Source organism: Saccostrea cucullata, unplaced genomic scaffold (genome assembly GCF_032062105.1).
Source record: "Saccostrea cucullata isolate Sc308-1 unplaced genomic scaffold, CSIRO_AGI_Scuc_v1 ctg525, whole genome shotgun sequence".
NCBI classification, from domain to species: Eukaryota; Metazoa; Mollusca; class Bivalvia; order Ostreida; family Ostreidae; genus Saccostrea; species Saccostrea cuccullata.
Window position 1 is genome coordinate 504,999 of NW_026932767.1, and position 19,497 is coordinate 524,495.

The following is a 19,497-nucleotide window of genomic DNA, read 5'->3' on the forward strand; positions in this document are numbered from 1 at the left end:
ATTCTATCTTTATAAAACATTTTTTGACATTGCAGCGTTAAAATGTTTGTATGCTTGCACTCTCTCTAAGCCAACATCGAAAGCATTTCAAGTGCTATTGTACGGATGAGTAATGAGACCACATGATACTTAAGCGGGAAACTATATATATAGAGATCGCTCTCATCTAACTTCAGTCAATATCCATACAAACTTTGGCTTCATCGCAGGCAGTGCTTTTACTTGAGGAAATTTCTTTATGCATTCGCGGTGAAAGTTGTTTATTGAAGTAAACATTGTATATTGCACGAGTTTCACACCATGACAAAGGAGAAAATATTCGAATCGACTTCAGAGGACGCGACTTCCCTGTCACATTCAACGCAATGCATAAAAACTATTCCATATTTTGATTATCCTCCCGCGACGTCTAATTTTTTTCGTATTGGTCGTCCCTCTATATCTGCACCGCATTCACGTTCCTGTTCTATGAGAAAGGTCAAACGTGACCAGAATACGTACCAAATGGACAAAAACAGACGAAACAGTCTTCCATTGGACTATTCGGAGGTTGATTGCACCTACCTTTCACCTGAAATTGAGCAGTCTTCACGTGCGGATTCCAATGAGTCCTTCCAACGTGTGAGATCATTCAAAATGACTTCAAAAGGTTTGATAAACCATGGTGACTCTATAAGAAATAAGAACAGATCCACAAGTGCTTCAAGAAGTAGTTCTTTGAAAGACAACAGAAGAAAACGCATGGCGAGTAATGACTCCTGTGACACGTGTAGTTCTCTGTCCAGTTGTTCTGGTGGGTACTACCGTGTGAGCATTCTAGGAACTCATAGTGTAGGGAAAACGGCCATTATGAACCAGTTTATGACTTCTGAATATACCGGTGGACTGGACCTTGGGCCAGGTAAGCTATTTAAAAAAAAAAATAACTAAAGCCTTCTATCTGTACGAAATATAATCCTATAACGAAGACAAAAATTATTTAATAAATGAACGTATGATTTATGTAGAGTACAATCTTTGCGACATTAACTAATCGTTAATATGAGATAATTAAAATGTTTGCATTTTGATTTGTAGTTTATGGACTTCATTAATTTTTTCCAGATGAAAACAGCAACTCCATGAATGTATCAGTATTGCTTGACGGCGAAGAATCGTCTCTAGAATTCATGGATTCCAATGTTGATCAGGTAACAAATTAATGAAATGTAACATTTATTTGAAAATCTTGAAATTAATCACTTTTACGAGGAAATAATGTACACATATAAGTTTATTTCATCAAATATATTTATATTACTTTTAGGATATTGTCTGCGAGAGTTTCTTCGATGCCTTCGTGTTTGTGTTCTCTGTGGACGATGTTACGTCATTTGAAACAGTTAATGACACAATGTACCATTTACGTCACAACTTGGGTTCCGATCGACCCTTCATCCTTGTTGCCAATAAAATCGACCTCGTGCGAAACAGAAAAGTCACCCCAGCAGGTAAATCTCTTCTTTAAAATATAAATATATGGTGACACTAATGAAGCGAAAAATAGAAAAGAACAGTCTGTTAACTGGCGATAATAGGGTGCTATTACTGAGGGATGGTCTCATAAAATTCTCAGGGTATACTTGTTAATACTTGTTAATGTGATATAATTATAAATTGCGCCCAACGTATTCTGATTTATACAAATGTCATTTATAAATATACTTTGTAATCTCCCTCTTAGATGCCAAATTTAAGGCGTGTATTGAATATTGGTTTTTCTTTGCCAAAAATGAAGGCTTGCTAAGAAAAAAAAAACTGTAGTACTTGTTCAAAGTAATAACGACCCGTTAACCTTTTGCTGCATTAAGTATAAATGCGTTAAAACAAAGGATATCCCTATGAATAAATCCTCATTGCAAACAGTATTGAGTGCGTATGCTGATAAGAATGAGATTTGCTTTAGAGAGGAGACCCCCCGGAGTTGATAACACGTCATAATTAAAGATTTCAAGTGTAACATTACCTTTATTTTTGATACGTTTTAATGGCTGATTAAACAAATCTATGCCATGCACTAAAGAAGATAATTCACTGCGTTATTTATGAAGCATTAACCTAAAGATTGTGCTTTATTGATCTTTTCTTTGCTAAATCAAGAAAATGAAGCACACCTTTTGTTCTTGAATTAAAGTTTTTGTTCTATTTTTTTTATCAGAGGTCAGAAAAGTTGCAGATCGACATGATGCTAAATATATAGAGACATCTGTTACACTGCACCACCACGTGGACGAACTTTTAGCGGGAATTCTACGTCAGATCCGGATCAAATTGAACGTTATATTGCCTGAAACTACACCGACGAAGAGCAAGAAAGGACCCAAAGGACTTCTGAAAAAATTATTTCGAAAGAACAAAAAAAGTGGGGAACCTGAAGAAAATGTCTTCGATTAACAAACTTATTTTGAAATATTCATCGCACAATCCATCGCAACGTTCATCGTTTGACATCTTTTCCTTCCTTTGATAGTGCTGGTTTTCAAAGTTCACAAAATTATTTTCATCACTGTAAATGCCAAAACAACAGATAACAAAAAAAAAAAAAAAGAATGGTATAAAGCATATTATTTACGTCAATTTGTAGCAAAAGAAAATGATTCTTTTCACAATCATTCAATTATAAAAGTCGTCGACATATCATTAGCCATATTTTCCCCCTTTTTTCATCAAATCGTCCGCACGTTTTTACGTCATACTTGTTGAGCTTTTGCTTTACATACATTTGTAAATATCATCGAACAAAGATTATTGTGAATACCATTCCAGTCGCCTTAATGAATACAAATTACTGATACAATTTATATTTTGTATAATGAACAGATCGACAATCCTTGTAAATGTGATAAACTGTATGTATTTGCCACAATATATATTTTGTTACAAAATAAAATAAAAGATTTTGAAAAAGATTTTTAAAACTATAATTCATTGTTATTTAAAAACAAAAGACTAGGGAGGAGAAAAGGGCAATAATGATACTTATTACAGAATTTCAAAATATAAGTGGAAAAGAACAAAACTTTAGTTTTGTTGCTTACAGAGAAAAGCAACAGAGAATGAAAATACGAGAAATCAAGTGGATTACACGAATACTAAGATAAGTGTATTTTGCAAATCACAATGATTCAGTTCTGCAAATACCAGAGAACAAGTTTAAATGTTTCACTTTAATGAAGTGTCGCCTAAAAGGAACCTCTTATTTGAAGCACAAGTATGTTCCGGAATTTACGGGATTGGTTTCCAAATTTTTATAAGCCTTAATTTGAAATAAATGCCTTGTGCATTATTTTGTTGCAGAGATTTCATTGACAAAAATATTTCAAGGTATTCTGTAACAGATATAAAATATCTCTACCCAGTGTATAAGTGGGTGATTTATTTGTGATTAAAAAGTAACATTTTATTTCATGCATGCATGCTAAACAAGTGAAAAATAGCCAAGGTTGTTCTATTAGAAATAACTTATTTCACGCCATTCCTACGAGGTTGCAATTTGGCAAATTATAATTGGGCAAGAAGACACTGACATTTTGATGTAATGGTTTTAATGATTTTCAGGGAAAGGTCTTTCTAAGTTGCAAGAACTTGTTACCAATCCCTTTGTATGAATTATACAATAAGATATGTTCTAAACATGTTGATTGGCGAGAGAAGAACCATAGTAACAGTTATGAAATTAATATTCACTTGTCCAAATTGATCAACATAGAATAAACATAGCAACCCATGGTTTTTGTGCCATGCTAATAAAATTAGTTGAAGTAGGCTGAATTTTCCCTCGAGGTATTGCTCATTTCTACGATAGCAGCAGTTCTATTACTATCTTTTATTTTATACAGTATATAGCAATAACTATAAATTTGCCACATCGCATTTGAATATACAAACAAAAACATAAGCAAGAAATCTGATGAAATATTAAGTGAATTACCGGTAGTAGTTTGCATTAGATGATTTTCAATCAAATGTAAGATGATCTTATGCCACTGCACAGGTTTGTATTAATCTTTTATTTAGCATTGCATTGAATGGACATTCACGTAATGCTTAATCTAGAAAAGTTTATCCCAAACAAAAAAACCAATGACTTCTGATGGTCCTCAAAAACAGTTGTGTTCACCTAGGTCCATCACGTAATGATCTTAGTTACTGTACGGTTTACGTGATATTTAACAATTAGCCTTCTAAATTTCATTAAAATGACTCATTTACTTTCAAATAATTTTTTAGCAGAGAAAAAAATAGAGCATGATAGAGCATGTAAATTATATCATCACGAACATGTACTTTACGACTACAAATAGTCCTGTTTGCATAGTCGTTTAAATAATATACTGTTTGAAAATCTAGAACTATATCTTAGTTATAAAATAATCTGGATTCTGCAATGAAAATATCGGGTTTGAAGATTAGAAACTTAAAAGCATGTTAGTGTCTTAAAAGGCTGAAGTTTATTTGATGTTATAGGGTGACTTTGTATCTTTATATATGGTTTACGTTACTACAGGAGGAGAATGGGAAGCCATTGCAGATTTTTCCATCTGGTGGGTCCGTCTCCTGCAAATTACTTTGGTACACTGCAACAGTACATTTCCCATGAACATTTTTAAAATAAACAGTAAGATGTCGAGACTCTCTGATTTATTTAATTTTAACTGATTAAAATAAGTGAATGACAGCGAACATGCTTTTAGCACCCTTGGTTTTGCATGTAACCATGGCATGGCGCTCGCCTTTTTACACTGATTTGTTATTCAAAAGTTGTGAGCAAGAATTTTTTTTCTTACACAAAACAAAGAATTTCCTTGTTGCTGTCATTAAAATATTCCAACTTGCGTCATATGAAGAGCCAGCACAACCCATTCTTTGTAAAGATGAAGTGGCCTCCGAATATTTTTCGACATGAAGTGGTACTCAACGTCGACAACCGTCTGGGTGGTTTATAGTTCTGAAAATCTCCCAGGGAACTAGGTTGTAATTGCACACCACGAGTTTAGTTTTGGGTCTTGAATTATTCCAGTGTGCCTCATTTCATGTTATATTTTTTAATAAAGATAATTGTTCTTAAGAGAGAGTTTTTGTAGAAGTGAGTTTTCAATGAAGTTCAAAATGCCAGAAAAGTTCACAAAATTGTAAGAAAGCGTGATTATTATGTATGAAATGATAAAATTTTAGGTAATGAATATTTCTTCGAATTACAATTTCAAAACGTTTTCGCTTCAATGAAACCTGAAACCTATCTCGACTAATACCCAAATGTATTGTACATTAAGAGGCCTAGAAGTACGATGGCCGATAACAGCCGCCACTTCACAACTTAACTTACTGTCTTCTGTACAAGTAAAATTTGACAATTTAGCACAGACAGAATACACAGAAACCCTTGGTGGTTAACGTACATGTACAATTTGACAAATTCTCCAAGTACATAATGCACAGAAACTTTAGTTGCTTTTTGTGCATAGAAATTGTCAAATTGACAAAAATGACAGTTTCTAACAAAAGACCTTCTACTTGACATATATATGGAGATTTTGAACTTTCGTAAGGCATTCCGTCATCCGTAAGCTTCATTGATAATGCTGGGTCATTTCCAACAGCCCGGACCTGTATCAACTGCCTCATATCCCAACTACCACTCTAAATCCGGATTTCCAGTCTTAACAAGTACCGGGGGTGGGGGAACGGGATGTGCTCACTCAATAATTTTTCAGTTATATAGAATACTTTATAAACCAGAGCTACTTTGTAGGTACCATATGCTTCTGACCCCTCAATAAAAACGTTTTTTTTTTATCTCTTTTTTTAGTTGCTTGTCAATGAATTTTTGGTAGTTGATAGTGCCCCCTCCGAAAATGTACACATGCATGTAAGCTTTGCCCTCATTCCCCCTCCCTCCAAACTGAAACCGCTTCCTACGGGCCTGGTTTTTCTGTTCACATGTCGTCCGACACGTCCTTCAATGTTTCATATATTAATTTTTCTTTTTTATATTATTAAAGTTCAAAATCAACATGAATATGTTAAGCAGTGGCCTTTTGTAAGAAACTGTCATTTTTGTCAATTTGACAATTTCTATGCACAAAAAGCAACTAAAGTTTCTGTGCATTATGTACTTGGAGAATTTGTCAAATTGTACATGTACGTTAACCACCAAAGGTTTTTGTGTATTCTGTCTGTGCTAAATTGTCAAATTTTACTTGTACAGAAGACAGTAAGTTAAGTTGTGAAGTGGCGGCTGTGATCGGCCATCGTATAGAAGCTTCCTAGTTTGTCTAAATTCAGCTAGATAGGTTATATCTAAAATAAATAATTTGGTTAATTGTAGCATATACCGGTAACTCGTTGGTCATACGTTTGGACAGTGTCCCAAAGGTTGCTGTTTTATGCCCAACTATGGGCAATGGATGTTGTTTATTACCCGGTTTGTCTTTTTTTTTTCTCCACATTTCAACTTTCAAATAACAGTATATTTATATAAACATTGCGTATTTTTACTAAGCATTTACTCACTGTTTCTTTCACCCGGTTTGTCTTTGTCAACGCACTCTATCAGCACCGTCTCGGTCAATTTAGCGAAAAGGCTATCGGCTTACTTCCGGTTGAACCAGCGATGTACTGGTATTTCATCCAAGTAAAATCAACGAATCAACCCATAAGCACCACAGAGACCGATACTGGAGACTGAGAACAAACTTAAGAAAAAAAATATTTTAAAAAGCTTGTTATAATACATAGGATTAAAAATTTAAAAGTTTGTGTGATATTCCAATTTAAACATATAGTTATTTTGTTTTCTTAAGAAAATTATGTCAAAGGAAATTTGACCTAAGTCTTATCTCAGTTTATGGTTTTTGTTCCGGATATAAGTACATTTCCTACCTTATGAACATTATGGCTTAAAAAGCGAATTAAATGTAAACTTAATATTCGTTCTATATATATTTATCATTAATTTTACATTTTATTTTCTACAAAAGGGAAATTTCAAAGCGATTTAAAAAAAACTACGTCAATGTACAACATAACTTACATGTAAAATCGCTTAAGAAAGAGATAACGAACAATAATCAAGCTCAAAGTACATTGGAACAAAACATCGTTTTTTGAAACGAAGGACGAAGAGCAAGCGCGGACCTCTGAAAACATCAGAACATGCGATTTGTCCGATGCCATGGAGGAGTATGCTTCCCCTGTACACCGGTAACACGTCAGTATGCTCCTTTTCGTAATTGATCAAAATGAAATTCCGTAGATAATTCAATATGTGAAATAAAGGTATGAAAAAATATTGTCTGGATACTTTATGATTAATATTGTATTTGCTAACAAGGTTACTGTATCGACAATAGAGCTTCGAAAGCACAATAATGAATAAAGTGCGTTAAAACTTTTGCTAACTATTTAAAAAAATGTTTCATTGCAATTAAATCACTCATGCACGAAAAATAGTAAATAAATGAAGAAAAATTCCGGTTATTGCAAAAACACCAAACCGCACATCATACAACATAGTAAAGCGTAATATGCTCGGAGATCCGCAATTGGTGGCAATGATTGCCCCCTGACCATGTAATGTGTTGCTCTTAGCGGTTCCTGTGGGTCTTGATCTACTTTACATACGAATTTAGTATCGTCTTATTATTTCATTAACACTACGCAAAAAGTACACTCATGCTCAACGCAGGGATACATTGTGGAAAAGTACGATAGTAGCACAGCAGGTCATTTTTCTAATTATTTAGCTGAAAATGGATCTGTTTAAAAATGAATTGCTAAAAGATAATGGTGCAACTTATGAAGTACTTTTCATAATTCAAAATATGCACCGCAAAAATTACACTGTAACTCCTACAAAATCTGTGTTATCAACATTTCAAAAATTCATATGATTCCTATCTTAATAATGACAGCGTGTGATTTACAACTGAGGATTACTTTTCATTCGTTTTTGCGCTATTTGGAACATAAAACCAATAGATTTTAACGACCGTCTCGCCTCGTCTTACTACTGTCTCCTATACTGATGGGTGTTTCTCAGTGGATTACAAAAATTTGGCAATTTTTCCTCCAAGCACCTAGCAATGTTCTTTCAAAAATGAAAAACCAAAGGACAAAACCACTTATTGAATCTTTTTGTCGTAAAAGTTTGTCCCATACACAAAGCATATTGTAACACGTGGTAGAATCGTGAATTTGAGGATAGTTACATAGATCAATTAAATGTGAATTATTAGGACAATTGTTCTAAATAATCTGCTTACCCAGACACCTTTTATTCGCTCAATGGTTGGGAATTTTCAAGAGTTATTATAGATCCGTGTAAACAATGCAGTCATTTAATGAAAACATTTGTAAATATAGGAAAAACTAGTTCAGACACGTGGGCTAAATTAAACAAATTCGTAAACGAGTAGGTCAAATGCACGTGATCATTGAATGGATGCACAAATTAATTTCCTTTAATTTGCAATCATATTATACTTAGCAACGAATCGTTTCCATTTTTTAAAACGTAATCCATTCTTTATAGCTTACCAAACAGGAACTGGTCGCGAACAGAAAGAGATTACTTCAGATAGCAATTACAAAGCAGAATTATGGATGTTTCTTCATAAGTTGTAAGCATGTAGCTTTGCAGCACCCTTCAAATTGTTTTACATGCACAAACATTTTGAAGATAAACAAGAAATACTAGCGCTTGAAATACTTTATCTTAAAATGCGGTTAATGTTGATATGAATACTGTTCAAAGTTTTTTTCCTACTTTAACGCATGCAATGTGCGATAAAACCATTACTAAATATACATTACAAGGAATTGGAATTGGCGGAATTTGAGAATATTGAAATCAATCTTAACTTTGACAAATTGGTTTCAATCCTGGAGACAGAATTATTATCAAGGGCGTCTGTTTTCATTCTGGCATGAGTCAATTGAAGCTAGGCGAAAGAATCAAGTTTGTAATGGTTTGGAATCTAATAGACAGAGTGTTTTTCCAAATCAAATCATTCGCTGAACATCAAGACATCAAGGCATAATTATTCTTTTGCAAATGTGAAAATAATGACCAGGGATAAGGCTTAAAGGTCTATGAAAATAGTAAAAATGGGGAGCAGAGCATCCACAGATCTCTAAAAACTTCTTAGTGGGATCAGATTCTAGGTTTTAAAAAAATGACTCTTAGGTACTAGATCCCACCTTTGACATTTTTCCATTAATTTATAATTAAAATTCCTTGACGTTATCCATAAGATTGAACATTTTTCTTTATTTTCAGCCCCTTATTGAGTTAAAAATAAGTGTGCATGTCCTTCGTTAGAAACCTTTGACTTGAGATTGTTGTTGAAATAATTTGCGTTATAACCTTTATTTGAGGGCAGATTTGAAAATTCAAGATCACATGGCAATTTGAAAAAAATATGTCTTGAAAGCCATGACTTCATATTATCGGGAGAGTCAAACAAAGATGATCGGGGTCATTTTTGGTTCCTTTAATTTGCACCGTCATGCATTACCTGTACATTTATATAACTATGTAACATCCTTAATGGACAATTTGGCAATTCAAATCTGATGAAACCAAAGCCCTACAAGTACTTCATAGCAAAACACAATACCGAAAATTAAATTGCAATATTATGGATTCACTGATTCTATTACCATTTTCTTGAAAAAGAGCATTTAAGATAAAGTTCATTAATTACAAAGTTTTTTAAGTGATTATTATTTTTTCTTTTGAAATGTTTCATTTACACAACCTTGGAAGACAGAACCATGTGGCTTCAATAACTTGTAGTGCGATAGGTTAATTTGTACTACTTGTAAAACACTTTCAAAGGTCAAACCCAAGTAGAGGTTTGACTTGAATAAAAGTACATTTTTCCCTGTAAGTTGTATAAGAGTTATCAAAATGAGTTCCAATTAAAACAAATATATATATATATATTTTTATTTTTAAATTAATCTTTGATATGTGCAAAAAGGTTAACTTCGATAAATTATAAAGATAAACGGAAGCCTGACAAAGATAAAAACATAATTTTGACTCATTCTATAGTTTATATACAATGTATTAAATCAAAAGTTTATTAATTACAATTTTTAACATAATTATACAAATGTATTTGACATTTTAATGTGGCTGACACAAAGTCATTGCATACAACTTCACATTTAACATTTTTGAAAAGACACGTACTTCACGGATAATCCATATAAAAAATATTGACTTAAAAGCAAAATGTGCATATCTGCATAATTAATACGACAATGCAAATTTGCTTGAAAAATCATAAAAAGTTCACATTTAACTTTTACGCTGAGAAAATTTATTACCATCAAATAGATGAAAAAAAAAAAAAAAAAAAAAATGAAAAGTAATCCTGAACTTTGTAACTACCTTGAAGTTAACTATATTTTATAACTAGAATTGATCAAAGGTGAAAAATCATATCAGCCTTTTCAGTGATACTGAGAGAAAAGGTAATTTGTTTCGTGTAGGATTACAATATTTTTTTTATTTTTACGTAAAATTGCCAAGCTCTTGTTCTAGTTAAGCCAATACTCTAAAAACTGGCATCAAAACCCGGGCGAGTGAACTCTAACTCCAAAATGTTAATTGTCCTCTTAGCGGCATCACGGGAAACAAGCCTATGACGTCACTTAGGTGATAATTCTTCAGCATTTCAAATTCTTTTAGACATTTCTTGGTTTATAGTTCAATTTGTGTCGGATCTAACAGGATATGATATCATGTTTGCTATTTTTAATCTCTTGACTGATCTTGACACTAAATCAAGATACAAATGCTCTACTCTAAGACATCTTTTAACCATCATTAACGGAAATATGGATATTTTTAAATTATTGAACCATTATGTAACTTGTTTCAGTTCTGTTCCACTGGAAGCTTACCTTGATGTGTAACTTAGCAAGAGGATTTAATTTAAACAAGAACAATTATTTATTATACTCTAAGGAAAAAATAATATCCAATTATATTATTTTAATGCTGGCATTGACATGATTGAAACCTCCAAGGATAAAAATAGCTTTATGCTCGTTAATTTTAGAATATCAATCAACAACATTACTAGAATGCGAAAGCTCTCCGACAGAAGGTATTTCTCAGAAATAGTTTCAGGCACCATTCACACTTAGGTAAAGTGCATCACAATTATTTTGCAGCCGGGAATCATTTATTTAATTCCAATATACATATCTGTCACCAAAACTTGTTTTCTGTGTACAACATATACGCGTAGAATGTTTCCAAAAATTATGATTGAAGAGATTAAGGATTAGCTGAGTTTTGTATCATCAGGTTCTTATCGCGAGATAAAATTGAATAAGGGTGTAAAATTCCCTAGCAAAATCTTTCACTAGAGTCTTTAAAAAAAGATTTACATGCATCGTTCTTATAACCTACTGTTAACTCAAAATAATATGCAATTAAATGTCTTTAAATTAAGTCCTTTAAGTTAAAACCAATCTTTGTAACACATGCCGTCATTCTGTCAAGAGTAAACAATATCTTCCTCTCTTTAATCAAAAGTGTTTATTGAGTGTTAAAAAAAAGCAAAAAATTACTGCCGATCGGTATGTTAATTAAACCATTTAACCCAAGAGAGATAATTTTCCTTTCTTGTTTTTAGAAACGGACTATTAAGAAACATTCTAGGAATTTGTTTAACTTTAACAATTTGTCATTTCGAAAGAAGCAGCACATGTTTGTAATATGTTTACTACTAATAACTGAACATTAATAACCCTTCAGGTCACTCTTAAAATATATTTACCTTTTTTCAGTAGATAAATTAATTTTGAAAAAATAAGACGAATCTGTTTATTTGTCACAAGATTTTCAATTTCTGATTCAGAGCATCATCTCATGTTAGGGATATTCTATCACTTAAATACCAGAGGTTGTTTATTTTTATATTTTTCTCACAGAGGAATGTATAAACACATTAAGTGGAATTTTTTTTTCAGAAAAGATTTTTTAAAAAACACACATCATATACATAATGACGAGGGTACGGACGCTTTTAAAACATTTGAAATTTTTTGGATACCAATAGTGCCTCGATATCAACAGACACATTTTTGCATTCATATGAACTAATGAAGTTTATTAAAAATCATTGAAATGAAAAGAAAGACTGTGGCATAATGGTTGTCGATTCATCATTTAGATATATCAACGAGGCTTTAACAGTTAACAATATCCATTTTTATTCCTAAGTTGATCTGATTTAATATTCTTTATGAACTCGAAAAAAAATGTCCAAAGAATCTGACACATCTGTTCCATATTTGGATATTTTACTTTTAAAAAGTTGTTAAAGTAGTTTTAGTTAGCATTTCTTTAATAATGATAAGCCTGACGCTTTGGGGTACCTATCTCTTATCCGCAACTCCTCTCATACCACTGAATGAAATTTGATGAGACTTTTACAGAATCTTTATTACATATTGCTATTGTGCACCTCCTATTTTACTCTTTGATCTGACACATATGTTGGGTTTCCAATAGCAAAACATGAACACTACCGTTATATTCATATGGGAGGCGGGGTATATCATTTAGTGATATAAAATGCCACCTGAACTCTGAATCAATAATTGAGTATTTTGTTTCGAGATCAAAAATGATCTATATAGAACAAAAGGAAATAAACATGTTTTGAAATGATAAATAATATATATATAAAAAAAAAGCTTTAAAGTGTAAAACCCATATCCGAAAATTGCTAACATTTCTTTCAAAAAGAAGTACAGCTGTATATGTTTTAAAAGTTCTAACTTTGATATTTTTTCTATTTCATATTGGTAACTATTCGAACGTTGTGCTTGTTTTAATTCAGAATGGGTAGACAAAGAACAATAACCCAATCCTTGTAGACTGTTGTCGAAGACTGCGACTGAATTTATGTAATGGCATTGTCCATGTTTTTTTGTGAGAAACCCAACATATGTGTCGGATCAAAAAGTAAAATAGAAGGTGCAAAATTATAATAAAATTCTGTGAAATTGAAATGGTAAGAGAGGAGTTGCAGATAAAAGACTGTGGCATAATGGACATCCCAATTACTATATTCCCACTTTTCATTTAGCATATATTGAAACGACAGAAAAGGGGATAATTAAATGATTATGAATAAATGTGAAATAAAATATCTGTTTCATGCCCCGTTTGAACGAAGGGAAGATGTAAACTTTTTTCCTTCTGCCAGTCCTTCTGTCGGTAAAAATTGACTTAAATTTGAACAATAGTAGACAATCTCTTTTTGTTTGGTAACCATAATCAACAAATACACGCGAATAAATTCTTTATTGTTAAACTCGAAAAAAAATTCGTAAGAATGCATTTATGCTCAACATAGACATGGAACCTATGGAGATAGCAAACAATATTTAAGGTCAGACGACACGTTCCTCAAATTTATGTTTTGTATATTATTAAAAAAAATTTTCAAAAAAAGTTGATTTCTAAATTGTTTTCAAAATGTTTTTCAATATAAGTACACCAAAAATTGTGATATAGGCCATCAGAAGATTTAATAATGTATAAGCCTGGTATTAGGTCCTCTTATTTTTTGTGAGGAAACTTGTTTAAGTACCTATACTTCGAAGGCAAATTCTTAGGAAAAATTATATATTTTTGAGGAACGTGTCGCCTGACCTATAATCAAAAATTCACAAAACAATACAAAATCATCAAACCACTGAATGAAAGGTGTGACCATGAGTTCACACTTTTACAGAAAAATCTTATATTAATGAATAATTGACTAACAATTAGTATGAAAAAACGTCAGTCAGCATTTGACTTAATAAATTGTATTTGCTGACAAGGTCATTGAGTTTACCATAGAGCTTATAAAATGAAGACACATATGTTGTTTCATCAACTTGTTTGTCAATCATTTACCAATTAGTATAAAAAAAACAAACAAACAAAACAAATTTTGATTTAATAACACGATGATTACCGTTATATTCATATGGGAGGCGGGGTATATCTAAAGATGTGAATAAATGTCTTTTGAAGAAAAAATATAAAATACCAGTATAAATAAGGAATTACTTATTTTTAACGTGGGCATGTAACTAATGCAAAGTGAATAAAGCACTTCTCAACATATAATTGAGTATTTTGTTTCACCACCTACACATTCAAAAATGACCTTTTCAGTTTTGTATATAGAACAATTGCAAGGAAATAAACATTTTTTGAAATGATATGATCAACAATATATAATTTATTAAAAAAAAGTAATTATTTCATAAGTAATATAAGTGTGAAAACCATAAAAATTTCATTATAAAATGATTAAATTGTATGACATGAAAATTGTTAACATTTTTTTCAAATAAAGAAGTACAGCTGTAGATGCTTTTTTGAAAAAGTTCTGAACATGTGTGTGATATTTTTTCTAACTATATGAACATGAGCAATTGTGTGTTGGATAAAATTAACGGTATATTTAGTTCGAACGTTGTGCTTGTTTTAATTCAGTAGAAAATGGGTAGACTTTTTATAAGACATTTATATAACCCAATCCTTGTAGACTGTAAATTTGATAAAAGTACTTCTACAGTATGTAATCGCAAGAAATTTTTGCATAAAAAACAGATATATATTCAGTTATTAAGTGAGAGATTTGTTACCTTCGTTCAAATTCATTTTTTCACCGATTAAATCGGTTATTGTTTTAAATTTATTGATATTTATGAAAACCGATATATTTAAATTGTGTCATTTACAAGAAAGTCCCATCTTTATATAAAGTAAGATAACAAACAGAAAGATCTTTTTAAGTTAAGTTAGTCTCAACTTATCAAAAAAATACATAATGACCATTTATAATTTTAAAACAAACACGAAATAAGTTATCATTGTAGTCTTAGTTTCAAAAATTTTTATTATGTTCTTTTACACATTATTTAATCCCAACAGAATTGTTCTTTCCATGAAACATATGGAGATATACATGTAACGAATAGTATTTAAGATCGAAAGTCCATTAAAAAAACTACAAAAATGAAAATAGGAGCAGAGCTAACACGGACCTCAAAAACATCATAGGTGGGATCAGGCCTGGGGGGCATAAAACCTAGACAAGCTCACTTTTGATCTCAATCTCACATTTACCAAAGGAATTAATAGTGGAAAAGTGAGACTGAGATCAAAAGTGAGCTGCTAAGTTTTATGGTCACACAGGTCACCATGTGCTCCTTGTCGTGATCGAGAAATAACGGGAAAAACCGTCGTCAAATCAGTTTATAATGGACCAATAATTGGTATGAAAAACGTCAGTCAGCATCCGTTTACTTTTCTGTGCGTACAAATTTAATGACAAGTGATTAACAATTTAGAGCAAACAAGGTTTTCAACCAGTGCACAGTTAACCTGATTACAAAAAATATTTATAATCTTCTTGATTAATTATTCTGAAAAGATAGATTTCAAGAACCAATGGGAGAGGGATTGAAATGAACGAAAATCGATCGTTCTACCCATAAGCCTCTGCTCACCACAGAAGTCAACAACCCTTGGGGAAGTTTGAAAAAAAGATAAAACAACTTTGGTCATATCAAAGTAACACAATGAGTCAAAGTCATGTCTTTCTTTATTGTTTCTGTCTATTTAACAATCTATTGGAATTCCCATGAGTACCAATTGCTCTCCGTTATTAGCAGAAATATTTTTGTATTTATATGAATCAGAATTTGTGCAAAATCTTATTCGTGAAAAGAAGAAAACACTTGTTGTGGCCTTCAACTCGACATTTATATATATCGACGACGTATTGTCAGTAAACAATGGTTATTTCCACTCCTATGTCGATACGATATATCCTTGTGAGCTTGAGATAAAAGACACACAACAGAGTCTGACACATATGTTTCATACTTGGATATTTTACTTGAAAATGACGTTAATGGTAATCTAACAACCAAGCTTTATGATAAACGCGATGACTTTAACTTTTCTATCGTCAACTCCCCTTACTTATGCAGCAATATACCTTCATCACCTACATATGGCGTATATATATCACTGTTGATTCGATATGCAAGAGTATGCTCTACGTATGAACAGTTTCTAAAACGAGTTAAATTATTGACAAACAAGTTGACGAAACAAGAATATCAGCAGTCTCGTTTAAAGCCATCATTTCGCAAGTTCTTTGGTCGATACAATGACCATATCATTGCTGACTGACGTTTTCCTACTAATTGTTAGTCCACTATTTATACACTGATTTGACGACGGATTTTTCCGTTATTTCCCGATCATGACAAGGATTACACAGCGGGTGTGACCGGTCAGCAGGGGATGCTCACTTCTCCAAGGAACCTGATTCCACCTCTTATGTTTTAGAGGTCCGTGTTCGCTCTGCTCCTATTTTGTATTGTTTTATGGACTTTGATCTTGAATACTGTTCGTTATCTCCATATCCTTTATTTTAAGATATCTGTTGCATACATTGAAAGACTTATGATAATTATGAGCATATAGCTATGATATGACAATTAAACTGCAAGAAAAAAAAAACTGCACTATACAATGTATAAGTGCTCGAAAAACAAAGGTTTCGTTTTTTCGTGTTTGTCAAGGTCACGCCACTTTTATTTTTAGCTCAAACTTGTAAACAACATTAACTGGAGCATGAAAGGTGAGAGATGTGTTCTAAAAACGTTTTTTAAAAAAAATGCATCAACATTTTTGGTCTATGTACATTAATTTCTGGGTATTTGAGACCATGGTAAGACGATGGTAGCTATAGAAACTTATTCAACTTTTCTTAGCATGCATACAATAGGGAAGAAGAAGTATTTAGCAATATATTATTTTGGGGGCATAGTGAAATTATTTCTATTTTTCTCCATAAAAATAGAATTTTTAGGTTCTTAACACGGGTCACGCAAAAATTCTACATTTGTCAATTTTCCCCTTTGTGCGTCACGGTGTCTCTTTAATATTTAATTTAACTGTATTTTGCATATAAGAATGAAAATAATTTTCGTATCTATTCTGGCCTGATGGAAAATTTATATAACTGAAAGTCTATTTCTTCAAAAATATGACACTTTTTAAATCAATATTGAAGGCGTGAGCATTCAACAAATGTTACAATAACATCTTTAAATAATTACTTTAAGCAACATAAGGCCAATTGATATGTCAGGAGATATGAATTATCTACACTGATGCCACCTTAAAGTATCTGACAAAGACAAATCTGTATTATATTACCTTCGACATAACCCAGTTAAAACTTTACAATAAATTAAGAAATACCTTGCAGCAGGACTGTCTTTTCGGTATGTTTCTTAAAAAAATCATTTTTCCCAATTCATAATTTCCTATCTCCTATATAGTATTAGAAAAGACATTTCACCTCTTTTGTAGCAGGCATAGTCCTAGAGAAGATGTCTTTAAAAAATAAATTGGTTTTCATTTGCTTTCTTGGAGTAGTATCTTGTGTCGAATGGGGTAAAAAATCTTTAAATCATAATTTATTTTCTAAGAATTTTAATTAATATTTATCTCTACTTAATATTTGAATCATTTTCTTTACAGATAATTGCACGTTTAAATCTGGAAGATTCAAAGGTAATTACGCAATATCCATACCTCTCTAAATGTATTTTCTTTTTGTTTTATATAAATTCCTCATTATAAATATGTTCAAAGTACAAAATAAAAATTTCGAAATGTATGCTACTTTTTTGTCTTTATGCCTAAATTATTTTTGTTAAGTATAATGAACACCTTCTTTTTAAGGATGTCCACATGATGGAATGTGCATACCCTTCGGTAAAGAGTGGGCCGTTCGGGAGGGGAAAGTCATCAGATGTGTGGGGAACAAAGATAAATTCTACATAGAAATAGTCAAAGGAGGTCAGAATCAAGCTATTTATATAAGTTCAGTTGTCAAGAAAAATCAACTGAAGTATAACGAAATCTGTATAAAGTGTCAGTGTATTTTTACAGTTTAGTTGGATTTTAAGCTTGCCCATGTGACAAGCTACAATATGTAAGGTTCCAATAATATTTTAGCTCGTCTTAAATTGAACTTTAACCTTTTTCTTTAAAGGCTTTTGTAAGGATTATAAAGAAGGATTTAAAGGTGAGATGGTTACAGCCTTTAATAAAAATTTAAAAGTTAAAAATATATAACAAAAAAAAAAAAAAACAAAACAAAACAAAAAACAAAACCAAAAATTGATACCCAAACAAATTTGCGAAGTTGAACATAAGATATCCTCATATTATTATATGTATCAAGTTAATTGTCGATTTATTTAGGGTGTATATACCAAGGCCTTTGTCAGCCATTTGACTTTGACTGGAAAAACTTTGAAGGTGCAACATTAAGATGTACAAAAGATAAAAATAAAGGCTATAAAATCATCACCGTTAAACCAGGTAATCCTTGTATAGTATGTATTTTTCTTTCTAAAATTCAAACTGGAAAGTAATACTTTTCTTTTGATTGTTATAAGAATTTATTTATCATGCCAGAAGGATGCAATAGGGAGTTTATTTCATTTCAATATACAACTGAATATTGCTTGAAATTTACACTTTGTCATGTTGTAAATTTTAAATACTAAGCGTGGCATTAAAGATAAAATATATTGTGTTGAAAGAAAATATCATGCCATGCCGTTTCAAATTTTATAATAATCTATTTAACCTGAGAAAATGATGCATAAATCTCTTTTAAATTAATTTCTGCATTTAACTTTATTTTCAGGATTTTGTCGTGATGAACAAGGCGGGTATATCGGTGAGAGTAGCCAATTCTCAATTTATCTAACAACTAATTTACATTAATTTGAAAAAAATTAAAATAGATAGCATCTAACTTTATACATTCAAGTAGAAAACGGTTGATAGTAGCAATAAGAAAGATAAAATAAAATATAGTCAAATTTGGTTACCAGCTTACTTATATCTAATATTGATCAGGTTGTATTTACGACACGAAATGTCATCCTTTTGGAAAAACCTGGATGACACGTGATTGCCATACCGTGACATGTGCAGGAAACAGGTGGAGTTTTAGAACAAGAGTCATCAAAGAAGGTAAATCCAAAGAAATATTAACTCTCAAGTATCTATATTTATAGAGTCTTTATTTTAGGTTCATAGATATTTTACCAGTATTTTATCAAAACATGTTTTCGTTTTTGTATATCTGAAAGGAATATAATACACATGTATCTAATTATGTGTTTTTCTTTAGTAGTAATGAATGTGCTAAGAGTGTTATTTAATTGTTGAATATCGAGTTATTAACTTTGTCATATGTAGACTTACGGGAAAAAACAAGAAAACCTGTTAATTGTTTTCTTTCTGAACAAATAAACAAAAACACAAGCTAAACATTTGTTATTTTTGGCAATTGAAATATAACGAAAACATACTTATGAGAA

General features: G+C 31.6%; 2 protein-coding genes across 2 annotated transcripts; both read left to right on the forward strand.

The window, feature by feature from the left end:
- The first annotated feature begins 162 nt into the window (after positions 1-162).
- LOC134236090 (GTP-binding protein RAD-like) lies at positions 163-2,949 on the forward strand. The gene is made up of 4 exons (XM_062718273.1): positions 163-901; positions 1,105-1,190; positions 1,307-1,490; positions 2,198-2,949. The coding sequence occupies exons 1-4, from the start codon at positions 301-303 to the stop codon at positions 2,431-2,433; spliced, it is 1,107 nt and encodes a 368-aa protein (XP_062574257.1). The 5' UTR covers positions 163-300; the 3' UTR covers positions 2,434-2,949.
- A 14,483-nt stretch (positions 2,950-17,432) lies between these two features.
- Positions 17,433-19,175, forward strand: LOC134236072 (uncharacterized; the record flags this gene model as incomplete). The annotated part of the gene is made up of 7 exons (XM_062718250.1): positions 17,433-17,548; positions 17,636-17,668; positions 17,840-17,956; positions 18,153-18,185; positions 18,365-18,484; positions 18,816-18,848; positions 19,031-19,175. Coding segments are annotated over exons 1-7 (545 nt in total), but the record flags the coding sequence as incomplete, so codon positions are not given.
- Between the last annotated feature and the right edge of the window lie 322 nt (positions 19,176-19,497).

Bases quoted from the DNA above. Each gene is read 5' to 3' on its own strand.
- LOC134236090 (XM_062718273.1), top strand. From the start codon at position 301: ATGACAAAGGAGAAAATATTCGAATCGACTTCAGAGGACGCGACTTCC. The intron at 902-1,104 runs GTAAGCTATTTA...AATTTTTTCCAG, and splicing joins TGGACTGGACCTTGGGCCAG to ATGAAAACAGCAACTCCATG. The intron at 1,191-1,306 runs GTAACAAATTAA...TATTACTTTTAG, and splicing joins TGGATTCCAATGTTGATCAG to GATATTGTCTGCGAGAGTTT.